The sequence below is a fragment of the Drosophila grimshawi genome, unplaced genomic scaffold (assembly GCF_018153295.1).
Source record: "Drosophila grimshawi isolate 15287-2541.00 unplaced genomic scaffold, ASM1815329v1 contig_1367, whole genome shotgun sequence".
In the NCBI taxonomy this organism is placed as follows: domain Eukaryota; kingdom Metazoa; phylum Arthropoda; class Insecta; order Diptera; family Drosophilidae; genus Drosophila; species Drosophila grimshawi.
The window spans coordinates 12,698,315-12,723,886 of record NW_025062889.1 but is presented as its reverse complement, the minus strand read 5'-3'; the positions used below and the strand labels follow the sequence as shown (position 1 = coordinate 12,723,886).

The window sequence follows — 25,572 nt, the reverse complement described above, 5'->3', positions numbered from 1 at the left end:
TGGCTGTGAACAAACAGCAAACAAATTGACAAACAATTTCAAGTGTTCAAATGCTAAACACAAAATGCTTAACTTGACCAATAAAAAGTAAATGGCGTACACGCATACACAAGGATACTCACATATACACACACACACACACACACATGCACACACAAGTACAGGCAACACCACAAGCTGTCCGCAAGTTAAACACACACACACATAAACACCCACACATACACAAATCGTAGTCTGAATGAATGGCAATGGCTTTTGGTAAAAGCGAGTCGACAAAAGAATAAAAGGACGAAATCAGTCGGAAGCCAACAGCCGCAACAGTGGGCCAGTCAAGCTATTTGCATAGCACTTAAAATAGAAAGATACACGGAAAAAACAAGACGAAAATAGTAGAAACCAAAGAAGAAGAAAAAATGCTAGCCCGAAAAGGTAAAAAGGATGTGCAAATCTGCTGCAATGGCAGATGCTGAGTGATAATTCGACATGAGGTTCGTGTAGGGGCGCTGGTAATTGACATTGTTGGGCGGCAGGCAAAAACAGGAAAGGCCATGAAAGGATAGGAGAGGCCAGTGCTGTTTATCAGGCAGATTGGGCCGTTGTTCGTTGGCTCGTCATCAGCAATGCAGCACTTGAGTCCTGTCGACAGGATGCCCTAATAATGTCCATGTCAACGCTGCAGCAGCAGCAGCATATAGGCACAAAAACTGATCAAGATGTGACAAGGACACTTGCAGCCGAAAGTGTTTGACAGCCAATCCGACCCTCGCCGCCCACTTAACCGTTTGTCCATTCTTAAGCACACATATCTCACTGAGAACGATTTTTGCACCGCTAGCCAGCTACGGTTAACCTAATTGCCTGAAGGACCAATATTACATCAGACGTCGCACCTGGCGTATGCGTAATTTATCATTCAAGTATTATCCGCCTTTTGGCTACAGCTGTGAACAGCAACTCATTAACTTTACAAACATAACTGAAACATTGACTTTAATCGTGCAAAAGACTTACAACTCACTTCAGTAACAGATTTGTAACGAATTTCTCATTAAATTTACAAGCAACTGTCAAGCACGACTGTCCCTTAAAACTGTAAGCTCGGCTGCTTCGGAGTTCACAAACAGATTCAGCAGCTGTCACTGCTGAATTATGACAGCTGGAAATGCGCTTTTGTATGATGCACTCAAATGCGAATGATGTTGAGTGCTGCCAGCTTCTGTCGCCTTGAGACGAGCCTCAATAATTAGCGGTTTGATGTCGGCCAGCAAAAAGGCCAAATAGCAATCAAAATCACAATGAACATTTCATTGACCTTGCACAAGCAATCACATTCACAAGCACCCACATAAAAACTTTCAAATAACAAAAAACACACACAAAACTGAGCAGGTTCGCAAGTAATAACATCAAATTTTAAATGGCATTTCAAAAATGACTGTTAAAGTTAAGAAAGTTTTACCCATAGACATAAATTTTGGGCGAGTGTACTCGACTATGAAATATTCTTATAAATGAAATAAATATTATATTGGTAAACGAGTGCTGAACTAGAGTGTCCTCTGTAACTTTTATAGCATATTAAGATATGAACTGATTAATATGCAATGAGAATTAAATCTCGAAAGAATATATTTAGACGAGATCTATATCCGGCTATTAATTAACTTATCAATACAATGTAAATATTATTCGGCTTTTAATCGTTGACCAGGCATAAATAGAAGTATATGCAAAATTGTGATTGCAAGTAAATGCGCTAAAGTTATTTATGCTATCTCATATGAGGTCAAATAATGTGTGAGTTTTTTTTCTATTGTGTTGGCGCCTGTTTGTTTATTTCGCTCGCATTTTGCAGTGTTGCTTCTATGCTCGCTTCTTGTTGCATACTTTTGAGCGCACTTCTTTATTTTCACGTAGCGCATACGCCTCGTGCGCCCGCACTTGTGTCCGTGTACGTGTGTGAGTTAGCGCTGATGATTTTCGTTTTCAAAATGTCTCGTGCCTCGCCCGCGTTGTATATTATTTCGTGAGCACACACACAGACAAACACACACGCACAAATTGTGTTTTTTTTTAAAGTATTTTTTTTTCTTTAATGTTTTTATTTATTTCATTTTGCGTAAAATACGCTACCCGCCTTGATGTACGATGTACACTAGATGGACCTGGAGTTGGAGTCAGAGTTGGTGCTGGGCAATATCTACATTTTATACCCGCTGCTGCTGCTGCTGATGCTACTACTGATGCTGCTGCTATTGTTGTTGGCTTCTTTTTGCTCTTTCGTCAGCATCCGCTCGTCGGCGGCGGCATCCGCCATCATCATTGCTGCCATTTTGCGCGCAGTGACCCGCTTTTTGCGCTTTTCCCATTACGTTTGGTTTGCTATTTCGCTTTTATTTTGTTTGTCTTCGTTTTTCGTTTTATTTTTCGCCCTCTTGCTTACTTATTTATAGTATAACTGTTTCATTGTTGGCTCCCGGGCATGAACTATCTCTGTTTATATATGTTCGCATCTATATGTGTGTGGCTCAGTGTGTGTGTGTATCTCAGTATGTGGCCAGTGTTTGCACAGGGTGCACGAAATCAGTTGTGCCATGTAGTTTTCATGTTAAACGCGCTCAAAATTAATGGTCACACACATAGACAAACACAACAAACACTCACACATACTTGGACGCCCAGTTGGGAGTTTAGAAATAGAAACGAACGTTATCGTTACAAATGTGCTTTCCGCTGCCTGTCAGCATGGCTACAATTCGCGGCCGGGTCCTAACTGCAGTCGCCGCTGGTTTTTCGCCATGTTCCGCCCTGAATTTGATGTTGTCCCGTTGAACGCTGACCGCGGGGCATGGTCCATGGCTCGAAGGAGTCCCTCTCTCTCTCATACACCCTCTCGCTATATGTCTCTCTCTATCTGTGTCTGTTCACATGCATTTAATATTTGCCTGCAGCTAAATCAAATTGTTTTTCTGCTTCATTTTTTTTTTTTTTTTTGATTTGTTCTTTTTTTTTTGCCCGACTCACAGTTTATTTGCTTATTTTTATTTTTTGTGTTCTTTCGGTTTTTCGTTTTTGGTTCTCTGTCTGCCCACAGTTGGTCGCATAAAAAAAGTGAAGATAAATGTCGGTAAATGTAATTTTTAAAAGCTCTAATATCCTTCATCCATTTGCGTTGCACTAGCTATTTTTTCTGCGGGCCTTAGGATTTTGATTGCATGCGCTAAAAATTGTGGCGAGAATTATCTCTTTTTGGCCATCAAGTAATTAAAAACTATAAATGTATCACACATTCATAGTGCAAATTTAGGGAATTATAGTTGCACATGCTGAATGCAGACAACGCTGATTTTCGCAGACGGTTTTTACACTATTTAAATCAATAACATCACTTTTTTTTAAGGCCTTGTGGTTTTTTTTGAGAAAAATTATATGTACTGATAATTTTCTTTACAAATGCACTTTCCAATACTCTTTATTTATTTTAATTGATGTATAATTTTTTATTTGATGTCGGCTTTATTTTTCTCATGTTTCTCAATTAGATCTTCACATTTTGGAAGGTAAGATATTTTAAGGATCAGGAGTATTTTCAATAATAATTACGTTTAGCACTTTTCATCCTCATCTAATAAAAGAGGAAATCGTTCACTTATGATTCAACATCTAAACATGTTCCCCTTCATAAAGAAATATACGAACTTTGCCAGTGGCAGCAACGGCATTACGAGCTTCCAACATAACATTAACATTTAAAAGTCAGCTTTGAAACTTGTTTGACAGGCTGTCAGGATATGTTTACCAGCAAAGGGTAGCAATGTTATCCAACTGAAGTTAAATTTAAAGCATGCGCTGCTCATATGTGTACAAGCATACGTATGTATATATATATCTAAATGTTTTCACTATGTATGACAGACAGACATTTCTTGACTATTCGGTTCTTAAAAATAGCGAAAAAAAAGGGAAAGAATATTTACAATATGGATAGTTGCAAACTCCCAACAGCGAGATGCGCTGTCAACCTAATAATAGATTGTACAGAAAGAAAGAGATATAAAAAAGTTGTGTTTCTTACAAAAAGTATTATAAAGTAGAAGTGCCACATTGCACAAATCCAATATACCTCACTGCGAGTGGACAGTGTATCTAAACAGGTAGAAACACCGTGTTATGTCGACGTGAAAAACGCCCAAAAATAAATGGTGAATATTCAATATGATCACGTTTCGGCTATTTTTGGAGCACTCTGCTGGCCGCTAGAAAATGCCAAATGAAGCTCACATTTTAAACGAATGCCTCAGTCAAATTTCTTTAAGACCATTGAACGTGTGAGTCGCCATAAGCTTGACAATGGCCACCAGCCCATAAAAAGAAAGAATGACAACAACAAGAATCAGGCATCATATTTTGATATTTTGCATAAATACGAACGAGGCGCTCTTGCGCTCTCCTTTGTCAGCGATTTTAAATTAATTTTATTTCTGTGTATGTCACTCCATACATGTATATAATATACATATATATGTATATATGTGGGTTTGTGTAGTATGCCTCAAAGTTTGGCTGTCGCCCTGGAGTTAGTCATCGAGTCGAGGGACCCATAAGAAAGAACCGCAATCTAGACATGCTACGGCTTTTGGTATATATACAATGTTTGATGCGACTTGTGATTTTTTTTTTTTTTTTTTGCCCTCTTTATGCAGATGGATTTGCCTTGGCACACACGACACAACACACGCACACACACATACTTGCTAAATCACAATCTCTCCTGGAAGCATATGAAAATTGCGTTTTGCGTAATAAAAAGTCGAGTTTATCTGCGCTGCGTTCGCTCAGAAAAAACTGATTTACTTTGCAATTTTATGACTTTATTAAGAATTATGCGCTGTTTTGTATATATTTACAATACACAACATACATACGCACACACGGACTGTGTGTCAGGAAGTTGGAGCAGTAGCAGGAAACTTTCACAAAATGCAAGCCAAGTTGACTGTATGCATACATTACCCATAGTCCTGACTGTATCCTGTAGCTGTTGCTGCTGCTGTTGTCGACTCACTTGACCTCTAGCAAATGACATGAAAATCCTTTGATAGAGCTGCACACATTCATTCATATCATGGTCACAAGTTATGAGTGCATATTTTTATGCAACAAAATCGTACAAGGATTTCAGCATGCACAGGATACCCACTCGCTCGTATTCCTGCTGTATTCATGCTGAATGTCTATTTGCTCTATTTGGATTTAAATGCATGCTATAGCTTGCACTTCCATAACCCAAGCACAAAATTTGCTACAAAACCTAAGAGTGCTCATTGTGAATGTCTAGTCGACAACAGCTAGAGGGATGTGGGGAGGAGAGTTTAGAAACGATAGGGTGTGCTGACAAATGATAATGTTGTGCGATATGTTTGGCATGTAAGTTGCCGGATAATGGTTCATATTTATGTTTGTTTTTATGGCCACTCATTGCGTATATCAGCATTAGAAAACTGACGCTGAGTCTTGAGTATTTTCAATGGATTGGGGACCTCATCAGAAGCAGCAGCAGCCATTTCTGCAGCTTTCACCTTTCACCTTAGAACTTACACCTGCGTTTGTCAGCAGCGTAATGGACTCTAATCTCTGATGACCCATCTAGCGCAGTGTATTGTGCTATTTAATTAATTTTATGTACCCATTAAAAATGAGTTTTATTGTGTATATATATTTCAATAGCGACAGTAAAAGATATAGCGTCTAAAAATAGAAATATTTATGAGAAACATAATTGTATGAATCACTCTGCTCAAATTGAAACAATTTGTATGTTCTCAGAAACAGAACACACATTCGATATGGGTTATCGGTAATTACTTCTGATTGTGTTGAGCTTTCAAATGTAAGCAAAACAGCTTTCAAACCTATGATAGCAACTATTATAAAGAGCTATTTTATTGCAAACTCAATAGTGATAGATTTTTGCTTTGGCTGACGAACTGGGTATCTTTTAGTCGACTTATCTCGCTGGTTTTTTTAAAGAGTCCACACTTGGGACTCTGTAGTCACATAAATGCGCTGCTTTATTGTGCTGTTTGTTGGGATAAAAAGTTTTGTCCAAGACACTTGGGTAAAGGGCTTAGAACTCGATTAAAATTGGGCTAAGACCACTGCAACAGGCATACAAAATGAAAGTCAGCTTCTTTTATGTGCTTTGATATAATCTGAACGACTCTAATCTTGTTGTATACAAGTAGGTGGAGGTTAAGTGAAATAAATAAAACCTTACAACTTAGCATTGACATGAATGGCAACAACACCATCCTCATCGGAGTTGCGAATCGAGATGTTGGCACGTCCATCGGAGCCAACGGAGATGGTCTTGCCGGTGCAGCCGGAACCGCTCTTCTGGCCGGAGATGACATCGCAGTAGGTGCCGCCAGGGAGACCAGTTTGCAGCGAGCTATTCAAATCGTAGTTGTCATTATTGAAGGCCACAAAGCCCCTATTGCCACGACTAAAGGAAATCTGATTCTTTCCGTTATCCCACCAGTTCTGCAACTGACCGTCACCGACCGCATTCCTGAACAAAACCATGTTGTAGATTTGGCGCCAACGATGCTCGCACACCCAGCCACCGCTGCAAGACTTGTCACTGTTGAATTTGGGCGAGGCAATATTGTTTCCATCGGTGGTCGGTGGTCCCTGGTCAGTGTTGGTGAATGCGAAAGAGGACATGATGCGTGGAGTGCCGAAGGGATGGGCCAACATGAAAGCTGACGCCATTTTGTAATTCCTTGCCACTTTGTAGGTGAGCACATCTGCACCACCAGCACCATGACCACGCTGGTTATCATGATTGTCCACAAACACAAGCGAACGATCGGAGGCGGCAAAGCCCCAGGCGGTGCCCCAGTTGGTCAGATAGCGCAGCTGATCCTTGCCGCGGAACACCTTGCCAATGGAGTCGGAGTGACGGAATTCGGTGATGGCACCCATGCCAGTGTATTCGGACTTCTTAATGGCCTCGTTGCCCAGATCAATAACCTCCTGCACGATGTAAGGACGAGCACCCGAGTTGAAACCATGATCGGTATTCAGATTCTTGAGGCGTCCATAAATGGCACCCAAATCTCCGGGCCACATATGCTTGGCGGCATCCACACGGAAACCGGCGACGCCCAAATCTATCAAGTGATTGAGGAAATCAACAACCTTGTCACGCACCCAGGCGTTACCCTGATTAAGGTCGCGCAGGCCGACCAGCTCGCAGTTGCGCACATTGGCGGGATCGGCATAGTTGGTAATGGCACAGGTGGGATTGAAGTCCAGCGAGGAGAACGGCACGCCGGGGAAGCTCTTTATGCTGGGATCGGCACTGCTGCCGCCAGTACCAGACCTACCGCCATCGGCGGCCATATGATTGAACACCACATCCACATAGGTGCGGACGCCAGCATTATTGCAACGCCTGACCATGTTGGCGAACTGCTGCTCGTTACCGGAGCGGGTGGTCAGCTTATAGGAAATGGGCTGATAACGCTCCCACCAGGGACGACCGCCAATCACTGCATTCTCATTGACAGGTGAAACCTACGGGCCAAGGAAATTACATGAATTATGTTTTATTTTTAATTTTGTAATAAGTAATTAAGTAAAAAAGGTTTAGATATTTCATTCGTATAGCTTACCTGTAGACCAGCATAGCCGTTGGGGCCCAGGAAGTTCTCGCACTCGGCCGCAATGTCATCCCATTTCCACTCGAACAGGTGAACCATGCCGTTGCGCCCACTCTTGTAGTTGGTGGCAAACTGGGCATGGGCCAGTGCCACGAAGGCAATACAAATCAGACCTTTGGTCAAAAACATGCTGCTGCTTGATGTGGAACTCAGTTCCAGACTGAATCCAGCAAAGGCGCAAATCAAGCTTTTATAAGCAAAAACTCTCTGGCGAAAGAAAAGAAAAGAAAATCACACATCAAATACTAGTTGGTGGTTGGTGGTCAATAGGCTTTGCTTGGGGTGTAAGTGATTTGTGATGCAAATTCTTCGCTTATCGCAATGTCAATTTGTAGATGGGGGGAGGACACACACGCAGTGAGGTCTACAGTGTCGGGCGGCTCAAAGATTAGATATACACATGGGCTGGCGTCAGAGTTGCCAGCTATCAATAAACATCATTATCTAAACTTGCAACTTATATTTTTCAATAATTTATTATTATATAAATTATTAGTTAAGTTGTATCATTACTAAATTATAAATATGAGTTGATGCTTTCGGACTTTGCTTTCATATTGATTATGGTTTGATATTTTAACTAATTCTATTAAATAACAATAATATATCAAATTTATAGTAACTTAATATACATCAGGAAAAATTTAAAAATCAAGTAGTAGAGAACTTTTATGACATATATGAAATAGTAGTTTACTTTTTTAATTTATGGCTCAAGCTTCTTTAAATTGTTGTTATATAATAAGTTGGATTTTTTATTTTAGCATTCACTTAAAAAAGGCTCAGAAAGTTATCTATATGGCAGGCGTGTGCTTCACAACCATTGCATTTGCTGATTTAGCTCTGATTATCAGAATCTTGCTGGATTCTGAGAACTTTTGAACCTAAGTTGATCAATAAATAAATGCGAATAATACCGATTACCTGCAATTCGTCATAGGGGCAACCCGACTTGGCAGACAGCATTATCGATGACATATTGATGAAAGGGAAATACGTTTATCGCCATAATTCATAGCATACAAATCAGCAGACTTCATTATGGTACGCTTATCAGTGCATGTTTTACAATCTGCGTTGGCTGCGATTACCTTCACTAATAAATACATATTTAAACAGACTTTGAGATATATGTATCATATTTTTTAATTATTTTTAGCAAGCGAAGCAGCAAAACATTGCAGCTTATCAGCGCCTACAGTTTCTGCCAGAAAACTGCGTATTTTGTTATAATTTTAATTTGCTAAATAGTTGACGCAAAAATTAATTAGCAAAACGATTAATTTTTGGGTATTTGCATTTGCATTGTGGGTCGCTGCAGTCACGAGTTTTAGTCATTATCTTTGCGATAGAGTGATTAACTTTACTTCAAAGACTGCCATAAACTGGAATTCAAAATAACAATTTATTCGATTTTTAAGTTCGAGGCTTCTTGTCACAAAACAATTTTACTGCTTGCAAAGTTCTAAAGTTGAATATGATCTGCAAACTGCGCTTTTATTTAAATCAAGTGAAATCTCTACAAATAACTTAAGAACACGAGGTGCATTTTCTTAAATAATTTCAATTCTGAATAACTCTTGATTACATTATTGAAATGTGTGAAATTGAATCACATATACCTATAAACTAAAATTTATCATGTCCAAGTACAACATATCTACATTATACTCTACTTTGATTAATAGCTGACAATAATTGGATGGGCACTTCAAAGACAATTGAATGTGAAAAATACACGCTGCACTGGGCAAATAGAACAGAAACTTGAAATAATTATAATTTGATCTCAAATGCGCAAGTGAAATGTCTTGTGCAGCAGTCGGAGTGGAAAATGTTTGATAAGTTTTCAATTAAAAAACACAAAGCACTACAAGTTTAATTGTTTTTATTTACAAAGTGAAACTATTTCGAACGCTCTGCCAGAGAGATAAGAAATACGTACTCGTTACGTATGACACGGCATGTGTGTCATGTTATGGTGTGGCACTCGTCTTAATCTATATGACCAACAGTTTCTTACACAATTTGGAATTGTCAGCTGGAGAACAATGAAGTCAACTGATGCATTTGCAACTGGGAAAATTTCTTGTTAGGTGCTCGAACAAAAAACCTTAAACCATATTTTTGCTTATGAAATATCTAAGCATCAGCTGTGTGTGTGTGTGTGTGTGAGTGTCTATGTGTGTATCTGTGAGAGTGTACAGACAATCAAATTATATAAGCCAGTGCAACAACGGTGGAAAAAGTGACACTTGTGATGGAGCATATTGATTTGTATGCAAAATAATTTTACATATGCAGGCAGAACGAAATGTGAAGAATGATGGAGACAGACAAGCTGTTTGAAAGTCAAGTCAATGTACAAATATTTACTTTAAAGTCTGTATACACAGCTGAGAAACTGACTGTGAGCATTTCCGCACATTACACCTGAATTTGAAAACTTTTCTGTTGCGAAAACTTGGGATCAAGAAATATGCTATCTTACTGTCTGTGTCTCCCATTCTCTTCTTCTCTCTCCCTCTCCCTCTCTCTCTCTCTCTCTCTCTCTCTATCTGTGTCCGACTGGCAAGCCAATTTGAATTGTAAGCAAATGCCGGATATGACAAAGTTCTATAAGCGGAAACGTTTGCTGCAACAAAATACGTTACCAACTAACTGACACTGCCCCAAGTTTTGCGCCAAGCTCAAAAGGTGTGGCCGCACGCCTAACATCATCCAAGTATTTATACTTTCATTCCCATCCCATTCCATCCAACTGGCAATCTATAACTGCAACCACAAGCGGCAGACTTCTGAAATGTAGTTGGATAAGTAAGCTTAAAACTTTACAATACCAAATTCATTCTGCAGTATATGTGTGAAAAATGAATTTACATTTAAATTAAATTGTATGGCATTGAGTAAAAGTTGTTGATTTTGATAGTGGCTTTTGCTGTGTATTTACTGGCAATTTGATGAAGCAAATGCAAACTTGCTTATCATTATTATGATTGTCGCAATGAAATTGAAACAAGTACAAATTTGCGGAATCAACTGCCTGTGACTAAACCAAAATTAATAATATAAATTGTGTAAATAATGCAAAAATGTCGCAAAAGTTTTTTTGACAGTAAATGGAGACAAAATAGAACTGCTGCCAATTTTTACATATATTCTCATTACTTGCAGGAGCCAAACGAATTACTGGATAGTTAAATGAATATAGCAAAAGAAAATAAGAAACTAAGAAAATAAGTGTGGATCACAAACCCGTTTGCATGCAGCACTTAACTGCAACCCATCGACAGAGGCAACATGTGAAATACATTGACATAAATGTGTATGATGGCGCCAGTCAGCCACGTAATGTGTTTTACGTAACTCTGTTGCATTTTCCGTTTTGCTTGCAATATGCTAAGCATTCTAGTACAACATACTCACACATTCACACCATACACACACACGCACACACACACACACAATGCGTGTTGCGAAGTGTGTTTACCGTTTAACACGTTGCACCATTTTATAGCATACTTTCAGGCTGCGCTTCGCTCTTGCCCACTATGTCTTATAGAATTTGTCATTGCGAAGCCAACGGCTCCAAGCCCTTTAACAGTATAAATTTGCCAGCACAGCTAATAAAATATAATACACTTTCGTCTACAGTTTAACATCTGAATGACTACACAAAATCTGCCACTGCCGCTGCACTTGCTATACCCTGTCAACTGTTTAAAATGAATTCCAAATGCCTTGATCATTTTGTATAAATATGTAACAGACAGTAGAAAATAGAAAAAATCATAAGTTGACTCCACTTTTCTAATAAAAAATAGGAGTTAGTCAGTCTCTGTTTCTACTTATTTATCTTCAAAGATATGCCAAATTATTAGAAGTGGACTCTTCATTGGCGAACCCAGTTTACAATTTTTTCTAAAACTATTAAATAAGAATTAAAGAAAGTAAAACTTTCTGGCTAACATTTAGTACAGTTGTTACAGTTACAGGGTACAATTTAGTTGCATCGGTTTTCTGAGATGCAAGCAGCGAGCTAATAAAACCCAACTTTGACGCTGCAGCAGCGACTTTGACTTTTGGCTTCCTTTTTAGTGTCACACGAAAATAAAACTGAGAATAACGAGCGAAACCGACTGCGACTGGCCACGGCGAGGCCTGGCCGGGCCGGGACGGGGTTGGGCCACGCCCCCGTAGCCAAACGCCAACGCCCGCACACAGTTGCACAATGAAATGTAGTTGAAAATTATGAAAATTATCTGCCACGCCATTTTTATGCCAGAAACTTTGCATCTAAATGTTCATAAAAGCGGAAGCGTCGCGTCGCATCGTGTCGCCAAATGGCAAAAATTAAGAGCGCAGAATAAAATACATATATAGGAAAAAAAAATAATATGGCAATGCCAGCGCCAGCAACATTCGCATGCCCGTATATATGGCTACGTGTGGGTATTTGGTGGGCGTTTGGGGCGTGACTGGGCTGACTGCTGGGCAGCGTATAGGAGCGACTGCCTTGCAGACGGCATGTCATCATTATAATAGAAATTAAGTGCAGCTCCAGTTGCAGCATCCACAGCATCAGCAAGCAGCAGCAGCAGTACTTCAGAGAGCGGCTCGCGTTGCAGAATTTTCTCCTATAATGGGTAATAGAATTAAAATTACTTGGACGCATGCCACTCAAAAGCCAACGGCTACGTCTACGACTATGCCAACAATGAAAACGACAACGACAAAAGCCAAACAATAGCAACGAGTCATTAAAAACAAAGAGCCAAAGCCAGCGCCAAGTTCTGTTCCCGGTGACTGGTCTTTAAGCCGATTTTATTTTCAATCACATTCTTAAATTCAATTCATGCTACAAATGTGAGAGCATAAGGAAAAACAATTCTCTACAAGCGTGTGTCGTGTTTTTGCCCATTCAATATGATGTGCTATGGTTAAAATGAAATATGTTTTTGAGTGCCAAAGCAAAATGAAAACAAGCTTCGATCTGTATTTTTTATGTCGATTTTAAAATAAAACTTGTATAAGGACACAGCATCGCACAGTGGTGCCTAAGGATTTATTATATTTTTGCTTTGAAATGATTAAAAAAAAGCATCTGATAGATTCATAAGCACAAAGATTGTTTAGGTTAAATCTATAGTTTGTATGCAACAGTTGCTTAAGGTTTACCTTTATTAAGTCTGCAATAAAATACCCAGTTTTGGGAAAAATACCATCTGAGTTTCATTATTAAGCTGTGCTGTTTCCATAGTTTCTATACAAAGGTACGTTAACTTTTAATTATTCTGTATAAAATTGATTTTTTCTCGTTTTTTCACGGAATCAGCCATATCTGACTTACACAGTTTATTTATCTCGATCTTTTACCAACTTTCGTAAAGTAAAATTAGTATAACCATTTAAAATTATTTGGCTTTGTATTCAAGTAAAATAAAATACAACCCACAAAATAAATTAAACATTTTTGGCAAAAAATCTAAGCGTTTTTTTCGAGTTGATCGAATTGCTAAGCGTGCCTGTTAAACAAAAATTTGACACGCTCCCATCTTCAAAACGATTGCAATCTGTCCGTGCTCACTGATGCGCAACACTGTTTCCCACCCGGTTTGTGGCATTTCAGCAAGCTGATGATGAACACCTCGTGTATTACGAGCTTCAGGGATTATCAACACAAACACATTGCAATGTTGCAATTTTTGCCTTTACATACATATACGTATATATACATATGTGAAACCATTTGACAGATGATTTTCCACATTTCACATTCAGCTGCACTTTTTTTTTACATTTTCTTTTCAACCATTTTGTGTAAATTTTATATGCAATTAATTTAAAATACATTAAAAAAAAAAACCCGGCATTTTGTTTATAAGGCATTAAAATGTGAAAAGGACCGCAAAACAAATGGCACAGGTTTCCATAAAAAATATACAATTAAATTGCGTACATTTCGATAGCGGACTCTGGATCCACACAAAATGTTAATGGAATAAAAATCAAAAAATCTTATTATAATATTAAAACAGTTAAACAGGTTTCAATGGCAACTGATCAACTTGAAGATACTCTATTATATTTTTAATTTTTTTTTTATTTATATTGTTATACTCTTATCTGGAGTCTATCAAGTCTTCACTTGAAACCAGGTAAAATAGCCAAAAATGTGGTATCTTTCGCAAGACAAAAATAACCTCTGCTTCAATTTTCGCCCACAAACAGTGCCAACAAATGCATACAACTTTTAGTAAAAGTGCATTTAAGGAATTCAGAGCGAATAAAGAGTAGTCCGACCTGTGACCGCAGCAATGAAAGGTGGTTAGCCACACACGCATACGACTACTATACAGAGTAGAGAAGTAGAGTTCAGCTAAAGGGAAGCAGGGGAAGTAAATGAAATTTCATTGCACCGATGATGACCATAAAACAAGGATACGTTTTAAGCCAGCAGAGGCACTCAAAAACCGAACATTTGAAAATAGCTGCGAAAAATTGTATTTAAGCACAGAAAATGGAAAATTGAAATTTGAGGTGAAGAGAAATGTGGAAAGCGGGGAAATTGAGTAGTATAGTTTGTTATTACGGAACGAACTGTGTGTATTTCGGAGTATTGTATTCTTGGCACTGTTATTGAAGTGCTCCGTCCCTGAATCAAAGGATAACCGAATGCAGTTCTCTGGGATTTATGAGCGATAGTTTTAGTATACTTATAGCCAGATGCATAAGTCCCATCATTGATTTGGAATCAGCACTTTAATGCGCCCGAGGACTTTGCCAATTTATGGCGGCAATGCTTATGGGCAATGATAACAGAGCCGTAAGCATTCAATTTGTCTTAATATCGGCACAAATTGCATGTCATAAGTTCAATTGTAGGAATTGAGCACAAAATTCTAGTGGCCAAAGCAAACTGCAGCCGCTGGCTGACATCGACGAAACGACAACAAGCCAAATAGATACAAAAAAGCTAAAAACAAAAAAAAAAAACATTTCCAGAAATGTCGAAAGACAATAGCAAATGAGGAAATCGTGGAATTGAGCGCCTGACATTCGCCACTATGTCGCAGCAGAACAATCAATTTTATGGCAAAGCCAAACGCAACAGCAACAGCAGCAGCAGCAGCAACAACAATAACAACAACAAGAGCAGCGCGTTATGAGCATCAAATAAACATAAAGCCACGCTCGTTGACCGATTTGGGCTTATGGGTCACAGTCACATCAACTAGTTACGAGCGTAGTGAGGCCCATCTATTGATATACTCGTTACTGGCCACTCTTTCTGCAACTTTTTTGGTGTTTTTATTTCTTTTGCGTTCCTGTTTTTCGTCAGCTTTTGGCTGTCACGTGGCCGCCATTTTCAATTTATGGCACACTATTTGGACAGGGATTTACTTGGGTCGCCCTGTCAATACAGATACGTGAATTACGGTAAATAAATCAAATCAAATAAAATGAATTTTGATTTATCTGTCTGAGTGTGCGTACAAAAATGTCACTAAAAGTACGAAGCATAAATGTAATTTCCTGCAAGTGCTTTTAATGTAATACAAAAAAAAAAAAAACAGAATTTTATGATGCCAACGAAGCAACTTTAATTTTTTTGAAAATAAATCATTTCCAGTCTTTGCATTGGACTTAAATGTAGTTGTAATGCCAACAGATAATAATGACAAGTTTTATAATTAATATTGATAAAATCTTTAAGTATCTCTTGCCTACTATAATTTATGTTCTCCGCCTAATAAGGATAAGTATTTTAAAATTGTGCATTCATCGAACAACCGTTTTTCTCTTGTGAAAATGGTGTGCTTCTTATTCACAACTGAAGTGGAAACATTTATGGCATTCTTCTGACAATCAAATGTCCAAATGATTCTCATGCGCAAAGCAGTCAAACGAAAGCAGAAGAACAAAAACTGTTTTAAGTTCAGATAGCTGCAGAATTGCAGTGAACCACATTGGGAATACGCGATGGAAAAAAGCGGCAACTGTTTTGACAGCGGGTGAGTAGTAATCTATCTATAATTTTGAATGGACACGGGTATGAACCAATTAAACATTGAATTATTTGACTTTAATGCAATAGCAAAATATTTTGAAATAAACTCAGAGTTATGGAAGAGCTAGAGGCCGGAGAAGCTGTTTGCATGCAAATCACCAAAAATACTGAAATCAGGGCAAAACGAATTATCAAACGGAGATGCGGGGGTGTAGTTGTTACAATGACTATTAGAGACAGAGAGGGTATATGTGTGTCAGTGTGTGTGTGTGTGTGTGTGTGTGCTATACTCATATGCTAACAGGCAATCACTAACCGCCGACTCATTTTGAAACGCAATTGGTCAGCACACACCGGCCAGCCAGACGTGACAGTTGGGCAGAGGCAGCTTCATGAATAAACCATGAGCGTCAACAGCAGTTAACAAAAACAGTCAGTGAGGCAGGCAGGTGGGCAGCAGGCCATAAAAAGTGAGGCAGCTGTATTCCGTCCTTGCAGTGGCAGGCTCTAACCTGGCCCTACAATGCCCAACTGCATATTGGCTGCGTTGTCGCCTAGAGCCTTCCTCCACCCACCTCCCCCATGCCAACACACCTGAACAAAAGTGCTTAGCATATTTAGCACTGATGTCGCTTGCGGCACGTAATGGCCACAGTTGCAGGCTGTGCGCACAAAAAGTCTTAATTATTTCGAAGGTATGCGCACACGATGCAAAAGTTTTTGGCTTTAAACTGTTTACCCGAGTGGTGGACACGAGTTGAAGATGCAAGTGGTAAGATGCGAGTGCTCGTTGCAGTTATCAAACAAATGCACGCATTTTCGTAGCAAGAACATTGAAATTATATGTGTGTATAAAAGCTAGCATATCGCATATCAAATGAATGTGCGTGGCAACAGCAGCTTATCAGTTTGGCCACACTGCAGCTGGCAAGCACAATGTAAACAGAGCACACAAAGGGGGTGGCGAAAAGTGAATTTCGGATGTTGCTTATCGGCTTGCCACATGCGACAGCAAGATGCAAGTAGCAACCGGCAAATGGCGGTATTAAATGCATTTGATTTAATTATTTATTTATATATATATATATATGATATTTTTAGAACACTTACACATAAATTTGAATTAAATGGTCAATCGACAGCAGACGACCAGCACAACTTCTGCCAAACAATTTTAAGTGAAATGGCTGAACACTCACACGGCGTATGGCTGCAGAATCGCAGTCTGCTGCCAGCAAATACACAAATGCGGCCAATTTTCAAGTCTCAGCTCTCCGGCCCTATTCATGTTTGCCACGTGCTGCTTTTGCAAAAAAAAAAAAAAAAAAGGAAAAATGAATAAGAAGGAAACTTGATCGTTAGCAGGAAATTTCTGCTAAAAAACTTTGCTGCTGCCAACTTTGCACAGTCTTTTTATGCGCCGTTATAGTTTATCGTTAAAAAGTTGAGGCAGCGCCATGTTAAAAATAAACCAGAACAGAAGAGGACTCTTGCCAATTGCCTGACGAAGTTTAAATACCCTTGCAGTATTGAAATGCGAACAAAAAATAAACGAATACAATGACAAGTTTTTTGAAATAATTAAATGAAATATAAATATACATTTGTTAAGTTTAATTCTCAATTTCGAATTGAATACATACTTTTAAAAGGTTCTAATATATTATAAACAAGTAATACTAAGACAAACAAGAAAATTAAAATAATATCATGAAATTATCCTTTGTCAACTAAAGAAAATAGTACAGTACCAAAATTAATAAATTTTTATTAAGATTTTCAAAAATTTGAATTAATACTATGTCAAACAAGGTAATTAAAATATTATTTACAATTATAAAGACTAAATAATATAGATTTTTGTTTAGAAATTTAAAAAACATACCGTAATTTTGAATTATTTGTTTTTTTTTTAAGGTGTCACATACTTTGCTAAAAAATATTTATGCCCCCGGCAAGCGCATAACTAGAAATATAAAAGTTGTATTGAGATTTACGGAATCGCAGCGCCACGCTCCACTTATGGCTTGCATCGAAGGTGAGTAGCCAATACTTGTAGTTCTCAAAAGCTGGTGATGACGTAGTTGGGCGTCCCTCCATTCCTATATTTACGGTTTGCTTATAGTTTGGTTTAGCAGCCAAAACGTGTATACAATATTCTTTCATTGCGCTGTGCTGAAGTGTTAATAATGCACTTTTGCCAAGAGATGAAAGTTTGTGGCACATTTTCAGAAGTAGCCGTACACTAAATGGGGCAACAGCCAGAAAGGGATTCGAGCAGCACGCACTGTTTTAGTTTTATAAGCCCACTTAGTGGGCCAGAGTCACTCGGGCTCAGGCTGTCTGAACGACGACCTGTAGTCGACCTTGGGGTGCTGTGTCGTGCATTAATTTCAAATAGATTGAAGATTCAAGCACCTTCTAACTGTGTGCGTGTGCAATTTATAAGAACGTGCTTCACTCACACACACACACAGATACACAAATACACACAGAGACACACTCGTACTTGCCATCATTCACTCTAACGGTTACATTGCCACTGTCTGAGCCAGCTTTCAACTAGTCTGCGTCTGGCGCAGGTGTAGGCTTCTGAAGATTTCCCTACACACACTTTCTCATGCACACAACACACACACACACACACACACACACACACATACACACGCATACACACGCATATCCGCACATACCTTGGCATTTATCTGTGCCAGGAAAACGTTTAATTAAGTCACTTGAATGCGCAGCCCGTTGCTGTGGCATTTATTCTCAATGATGTTGCTAATGTTGATGACGATGATGCCACCAGCCTTAAAGGATGAGGTTGTCGTGGGTGTGCAGCCACCCCAAACCCAATGAATGTGTGTCATCTGTGTTGTGATGCTGTTTTGTTTGTTTGCACTACCTGGTGACCTTATCAAGCATGTCAACGTCTAACATTTATTCACCTAGCTATTTCAAAGTGCGCATTGTGATTTTTATGTGTACTCATTTATAAAAGTATATAAGCACGTTCATAGAATATTTATTTGTATATATATATATAGGTGTGTGTGTCTGCTTGTCTATTCATTTAGATTGAGCATGAAATCGGGTTAGTGGTGGAAATAATGCTGACGTAGTGTGCATGTAGACAACTTCAAAAAGGAAGTTTTCTACGACCATAATCACGAACCTATATAATTATTTAGCTCACATTTCCCAGAATATGTGATTGATGATATTCTCTATTATAGTTCTATTAAGATAGTAGTTGTTTCATAGGACAATTTAAATTAAAGAAGAAATTTTCATAGGAACATTTAAATAAAAGAAAATAGCATGGAAATAAAACAGGAATAGATAGAAAAGAAGTGGAAAATAACAGAATTTATGTAAGATTTCTCGTACTCTTTAAAATAAACAAAACAAAAATACTTTTTAGTCAACAATTGTTCTCTAAGTGAAGTTCTTAAGTTTTCCACAACTACAACATTAACAAAACTGAAAAATGTTTAATCTAGTTATTGATTCCACCATGTTTTTCATATTTTGTTGCATAACTTTTTTTGTTGATAGAACTTGCAAGAGACGGATATCTTTTGGCTTCGGTCACTTATGACTAAGAAGGTGGCGGGATCTGACCATTATATTATATAGCTCCCATAGAAAAAGTTGGTCGGATTATTTGTTTGACTCCTATAAGAAATCCCACATATCTGTAGAATGGTCTTTTTAAATGTTCGATGTTTATGGTTTTGCAGAAGCCACAATTGCAGTTGTTTGTCTTCAGTATAACTGCAGTTGTTCTTTTATCTAAACAGCACTAAATATATATGCATGTAGGAATGCTATTCAATGCTGCTTAAATAATAACATACATATATATGAAATATAACATATTATTTAATGGACAATGCTGACCTGGTTTCCAATGGCAACCACAAAAGGCAAGGCAACCGCAGAAGCACATAAGTAAAATGTTTTTTGTGGTCAATGCCTAACTAACATGAAGTTGCAGTAGTTGAAGTTGAAGTTATTTGGTGTTGCTGGGGTTTAGCATTATTTATGCTAGGTCCGATAATTCCCATGATAAATGAGCAACCTGCAGTTGTCGCTGTTTGTAATTAGTGCTGGCAAATGTTTAGATAGGCAACTACTACAAGTGTGTTTGGCTTTATGTGGTTTATTTATTTTTTGTCATGGGTCATTTATTTACTGCGACTGCTTGGATTCAACGGACACTCAAATATGCTAAAGCCAACTTAACTGAGTGGCAGCTGGGGCAAATGCAAATACAAACACATTATGTTTAGATACTGGTACATAATTAAACAACAACTGGCATTTGAGTAAATACAAACAAAACGAAAAGTACGAAGAAAAATTCAGCACTTGCATATGTCAACAACTAACAACCTTGCGCTGTACTCTATCAACCCAACCAGCCACGTAACCACACAGTGGGTGGTGCTGTAAGATATGCCAGTTGGGTCATTGGAAAGCCCTTATTTTAGCAGCACTGGTCGAGTGTCAAGCTGCGATCCTTGGGGCCCGCTAATATAACTCCGCTGATGTACTAATTGCATTTAATGAGTGCCGCTGACCGCTTGTAATTATGTATGGTCAAAAGCATGGCAACTATTTAATTAAAGAGGACTACTATAATAGTTCTAAACCACCGCCACTAATAATTGTTTGACACCAGCTCTAGGTTAAAACAATTAGATTTGCATTTGCACACGCTCAAACATTAAATCCTCGAAAATCCGCGAGGATAAGGGGCATGCTGTGTTTTAAAGTGTTTAATGAATTCACTTTGAACGGCGGGGCGAAAAAACATTGAACCGAAAATAGCAACGGGGGCGTGCCAGAGCCAACAAGTCAATTTGTCAATTTTAAAACAAACTACAGCAACAACAAGAGCCCAATACAAAAAAAAAAAAAACACACACACACAGAAAACCTATCGACAACCAGCCACTGCGAGAAAACAAAAATGTAAGGTGTAAAAAAAAAAATATATATGTGCGGGCTCGCACCCGCTGAGCTTGTGTATGTGTATGTGTGTATGTATGTTGGTTTTTGTTGGGTCACAATGTGCAATATTCACTGTGGCAGAAGCCGCACACACACACACAGCAATCAGGCGGCGCGGCACTCAGCCAGCCAGTCAGTCAGTCAGCCATGGCAGAGTAGCTGGTGACGGAGTTGAGTTCAAGTGGCGCTTCCGTCGAAAACAAAATCAAAGTTAAGCACTCAATTTTCAATTAAGCTTACAAAATGCACACGAACGCACCACACACAGACAGCAGTACAAAGCTGAGTTCTAACGTCCTCATTCACCCATCGTTGAACTTGCGCAAAAAATAAATATATATGTATGTATATAAAATAAAAATAAAAAAAGTGAAAATAAAATGCCTTGGTGTAAATGAAACAGCCAGCAGCAGGCATCACACCACCGCCAACACCAGCAGCAGTGGCAGATATGTCTCTGAGGCTTGCCCTATCAAACGGGGGATATATCAAGTTTGTGATGTCATTAGAGAACACTCGAAGTGCTGAGAGTACAGAAAACGAGTACAAATAAGTAGGCAGTGCAAGTAAAAGCGAAACAGTCAATAGACCGCGACTAAAAGATGCCCTGTAAGCGAACGCATTTGTACTGAAATACTGAAACTGCACAAATAAAAAGCGGTATAAGGGATTAATTGATATTTTTCTATTAGACTTTATCTGGTCAAGTAACAAGATATCAACTTGATATTGATTTGCGATTTTCTTTGCAGAGAAATCTACAACATTTTATTAGTCCAAGGCACATAATTATTTCCTTGTTGAAATAGAAAATTACATGAAATAAAAAATGAATAAGCCATCGCTCGGATTACAAATAAATTTCATTTGTTGAAGTAAACGAGAAAATATTAACTTTTAAGTTGATTTTTTACTACACGATTATTTTCTTTTAATTTATATATTCAATATAAAATGAAAATTCAATTTTAAATTACAACTACAAATTAAATTACAAATCATAGTAACTACAAATATAAAAAAAAATGTTAACAGGATAGCTTAATAAAAAACAATACTAGTATACCTTTCTTCGTTACAAATTATTTACCCCACTTTGATACTTTTGTAGTATATTAACGAAGAGCAAACAAGTTTCATGCTTTGACTATGCCCAAGGACTGGTATCCCTTATTTCCTGGAAGGCAAAAGTCAACGTAGACGCACACATACAGACAAAGACGCTGCCTCAGCAACGTAGTCATTGAAATGCTCAAGGCACTCTGTATTAAATTCACTTTGCCTGTCACCTATCACTTCTACCACCTGCCTCCCACCAAGCCCACCCCACCCCTCTCTCAGTCGCTACCTCGTTGTCCTGTCTGCTGTCTAGCAAAGGCCGAGCTACCTTTAGTAACTGGCTAGGCCAACAAACACATGACACAGTGCAAACGGACACAGCGAATACCCCTAACGATATTTTTACCAGTTTTTCGCATTGAAGTAGCTTCTTGATTTCGTTCGTTATGCGGCTCGATGATGGTTCCGTTTGTGTTTCTCATTCCCATACTCTTTGTGATTGTATTTGTGTATGTGTGTGTGTGTGTGTGTGAGTGTGTTTGTGAAAGTGAGCTTGGTTTTCAATTCGCACTCAGCTTTAGGCTGCAGAGAGCGAGACAGGATAACTGCTTCTGCCTGGCGTTGTGTTCTGTGGGTTAAGTGACAGTCATGCCATCAATCTAATTTGTTTGACTTTCTAATTACGCTCAGAAATACGTGAGCCTCTGTGTGCTTGTGTGGGTGTGAGTGTGTGTGTGTGTGTGTGCGCGAATTTGTGCGTGTTTGTGTGGAGGTGTGTCACTGTGCTTGATAGCAACTGCCATTTAGGCATACGATTAGGTTCAGACGTAAAATGTATCATGTTTAATCTGTGCTTTATGTTTGTCAGTTATCGTTAACCGGCTGTATACTCGCAAATTGTTGCTTGGCAATCAGTGAAAAACGACCGCCCACTCAGGAATACCCACACACACATACACACACACACAGCACCAAAAAGTTGAAGCCAGCCCCCGAAAACAAATGTAATAAACATCATCATCAATGGCAACAGCGACATCAATAGTTCACAGGCAAACTTCAGTTGAGACGTCTACGAATATTCAAAATGGGTGGCAACGCCTTGTAAACACATACATATACTATATGTATTCACAGATTCATACACTTAAGCATTGTGTATTCGACTTGGCTTCAGGCAGACAGACAGACAGACAGAATAGCATCTTGGAATTGAAGGCGTATACGCAACGGCAAATGTGTAAGGCGTTTGGCAACAGTCTTGGGCGTGACAGAAATGAAAAAGAAAATAGAGAAAATCCAAATTCTATGAAAATTTAATTTATACTTCTTTTTTTTTATTTATTTTGCCTTAAAAAGTGCGGTCTAGGGTGTAACTGAGGGCAGCACGCATCTAAACAAGTAACGCAAATACATAAGTATGTGGCCTGTGGCAAGTGAGGTGAGGCAGCTTCACTTGAGTTATGCATTTCATACCGGCAACAATTTCAGGACACCCGTCTTGGCAATAAGTAGCAATTCAAGACTTGCGATTGCCTTTCTGTAACTTAATATATTCTATTTTATTGCGACGTCTGAGAAATGAAAGAGAGCGAGAGCGAGAGAGTGATAGATTGGGAAAGAGACAGGTCGCTTAAATATTAATTGAAATCTTATCGTTTTGGGGCATTTTGGAAATAATAATAATAATCGATTCATTTAGGGCTTAGCGTGAAATTGTGGAAATGAGTTTGATTCAAGCAAAATCGATTGCATAAAATTAAATTGCTTATACTAAAAGTATAAATGTGAAATGTATAATAAAAATATTAATATAGACAGTTGGATATAAGAATACATTTTCGAGATAGAATAAATTGAGCCAATCGATTTTTTAGCAGTGAAACTAATTGTGAAATATATCAATTAATAGAATTTTTGGGAAAGAAAGAGTACAGTAAAAAGAATACAGTAAAAGAGTAAAAGAGAGTGTGAGAGTAAGAGATCAATAGGAATGAAAATATATATTTATAAATGGAGTTATACAAGCAACCAAATTTACAAGATCGATTCGCATACTTAGTTCCAATATACAATGTACACACGACTTCAGTATTCCATATTATTTTAAGTCTGTACAGAATTTATAAATTCCATCATACTTATATTTCAATTTATTGCATCATTCATTAAATTCTTTCATTAAATATATATATTAGTATACAAAAGTACACCCATTCTGTATATGCGTAACATATGTTTGTATATATATCATATGAATGTATATATATACAGTCGAACTTCAGAATACAGACCAAACCAGAAAAATCACATAATTATATTGATATGCTCATTTGAAGCGACATTTTCTAATTGTTCTCTGGATACAGGCAGCAGCAAAAAACTTGTTTTAGATAGGACTTGTTTGATTTGTCTGCCGCTATTTTAAGTGAGCTGAGCTTCAGCACGAGCAACAAGTTTCTAGTGTTCAGGATCATCTTCTGCAGTCGCGGACATATTAGATTCCAATCTGGATCACAGCTACAAAATCTAGTTCAAAACCTGTACAAGTTCTGCAAGATGCTTTGCGACATCTCTGCTGTTACCGACTGGAATCGAGCAGGATTCTAGTCATACAAGTCGCCACATTTCCGGATTCATAACCACATTAAGTCGTTTGCCAGCTCATCAACTTAACTAACTTAACTATCTATATACTTATTTGAGTTAATATGCCAGTTATATTAAGTAAGATATCTTTCCTCAAGTAATATACAGGTAATTTACTTTAAAATATACACTAAAATTGTTTAGGAAAAATTTATTATATGGAGACAAAAACGGACGTGACTTAAATTTGCAGCTGTTCATTGTATTAAAAATTTCACTGTAAGGCAATTCATTATAAGGCGATCAAAATAGATTAAAGGGGTATCAAAATACGTTTAATAAAAAAAACTGTTTAAGGTCACTTATTATTAGTGAAAACTTCACAATACACAAGTTCACTTTAGGGAAGTTCGACTGTAAGTATAAATTCCTATATACTGAAAAGTTCAACAAATTTGTTTTGGAAATGCGCACTGGAGATATGACAAATTATTATCAAAACAAATTTTATTGTTTGGACTCACATATAAACATATACAATATATACAAATACATATAACAATATTTAATAAAATTCGTTGCATTAAATTGAACTTAGTTTCAAACATTAACAATAAATAATTGCTGGGTATATTTACCGATCTTCAACTCAATCTATTTATGTAAGCTGTAAGGGCTACGAAACACATTTATTTTAGCACGTATCTGATGCACAAGTGTCGGAAGCCGACTGACCGATCTGATCTTCATCATCATCGGAGGAAACCTTGCAATTGAGTCAAATAGAAAGCACTCAAATGACACAAGCACTCGCTTTGTGCTGAGCAATATTCGTTTGGGTGCTCGCTGATTAACGCTCGTCGGAGGGAGGAGCGGAGTAGAGCACTTAACACAGAGACTAAATACGTACTTACATAGTTATTTGTAGCAACCGGCGCTCCCAGGCGCGTGAGTGAGCGAGAGTAAGACATTTGCTGTCGCTCTCCCTTCCTCTTTTACTCGCTCTGCGCGCTGGCTGTAGTTCTGTGGTTGTGCCGTTGCCGCCGTCAGTTGAACTTCATGCGTCGCTGGTAACGAGCGCGTCTGCAACAGTGACAAAAGCGCAAAAAACAAAAACGAAAACGAAAATATAAAACAATCGCCGCCGTTGCTAATGATCTTGACAAT

At 38.2% G+C, this 25,572-nt stretch overlaps 1 protein-coding gene across 1 annotated transcript; it reads right to left on the bottom strand.

Moving 5' to 3' along the window:
- Nucleotides 1–6,191: 6,191 nt before the first annotated feature.
- LOC6559117 (alpha-amylase A) lies at nucleotides 6,192–25,140 on the bottom strand. Its single transcript, XM_032734224.1, has 3 exons — nucleotides 25,044–25,140; nucleotides 7,680–7,934; nucleotides 6,192–7,581 (listed from the first exon to the last, which is right to left on the bottom strand). Exons 2-3 carry the CDS (start codon nucleotides 7,854–7,856, stop codon nucleotides 6,274–6,276), a joined length of 1,485 nt encoding a protein of 494 aa, XP_032590115.1. The 5' UTR covers nucleotides 7,857–7,934; nucleotides 25,044–25,140; the 3' UTR covers nucleotides 6,192–6,273.
- Nucleotides 25,141–25,572: the final 432 nt, after the last annotated feature.

Excerpts from the sequence above, each read along its gene's own strand:
- LOC6559117 (XM_032734224.1), bottom strand. The coding sequence starts at position 7,856 with ATGTTTTTGACCAAAGGTCTGATTTGTATTGCCTTCGTGGCACTGGCC. Across the intron at positions 7,582-7,679 it reads ACGGCTATGCTGGTCTACAG|GTTTCACCTGTCAATGAGAA; the intron begins GTAAGCTATACG and ends CTTGGCCCGTAG.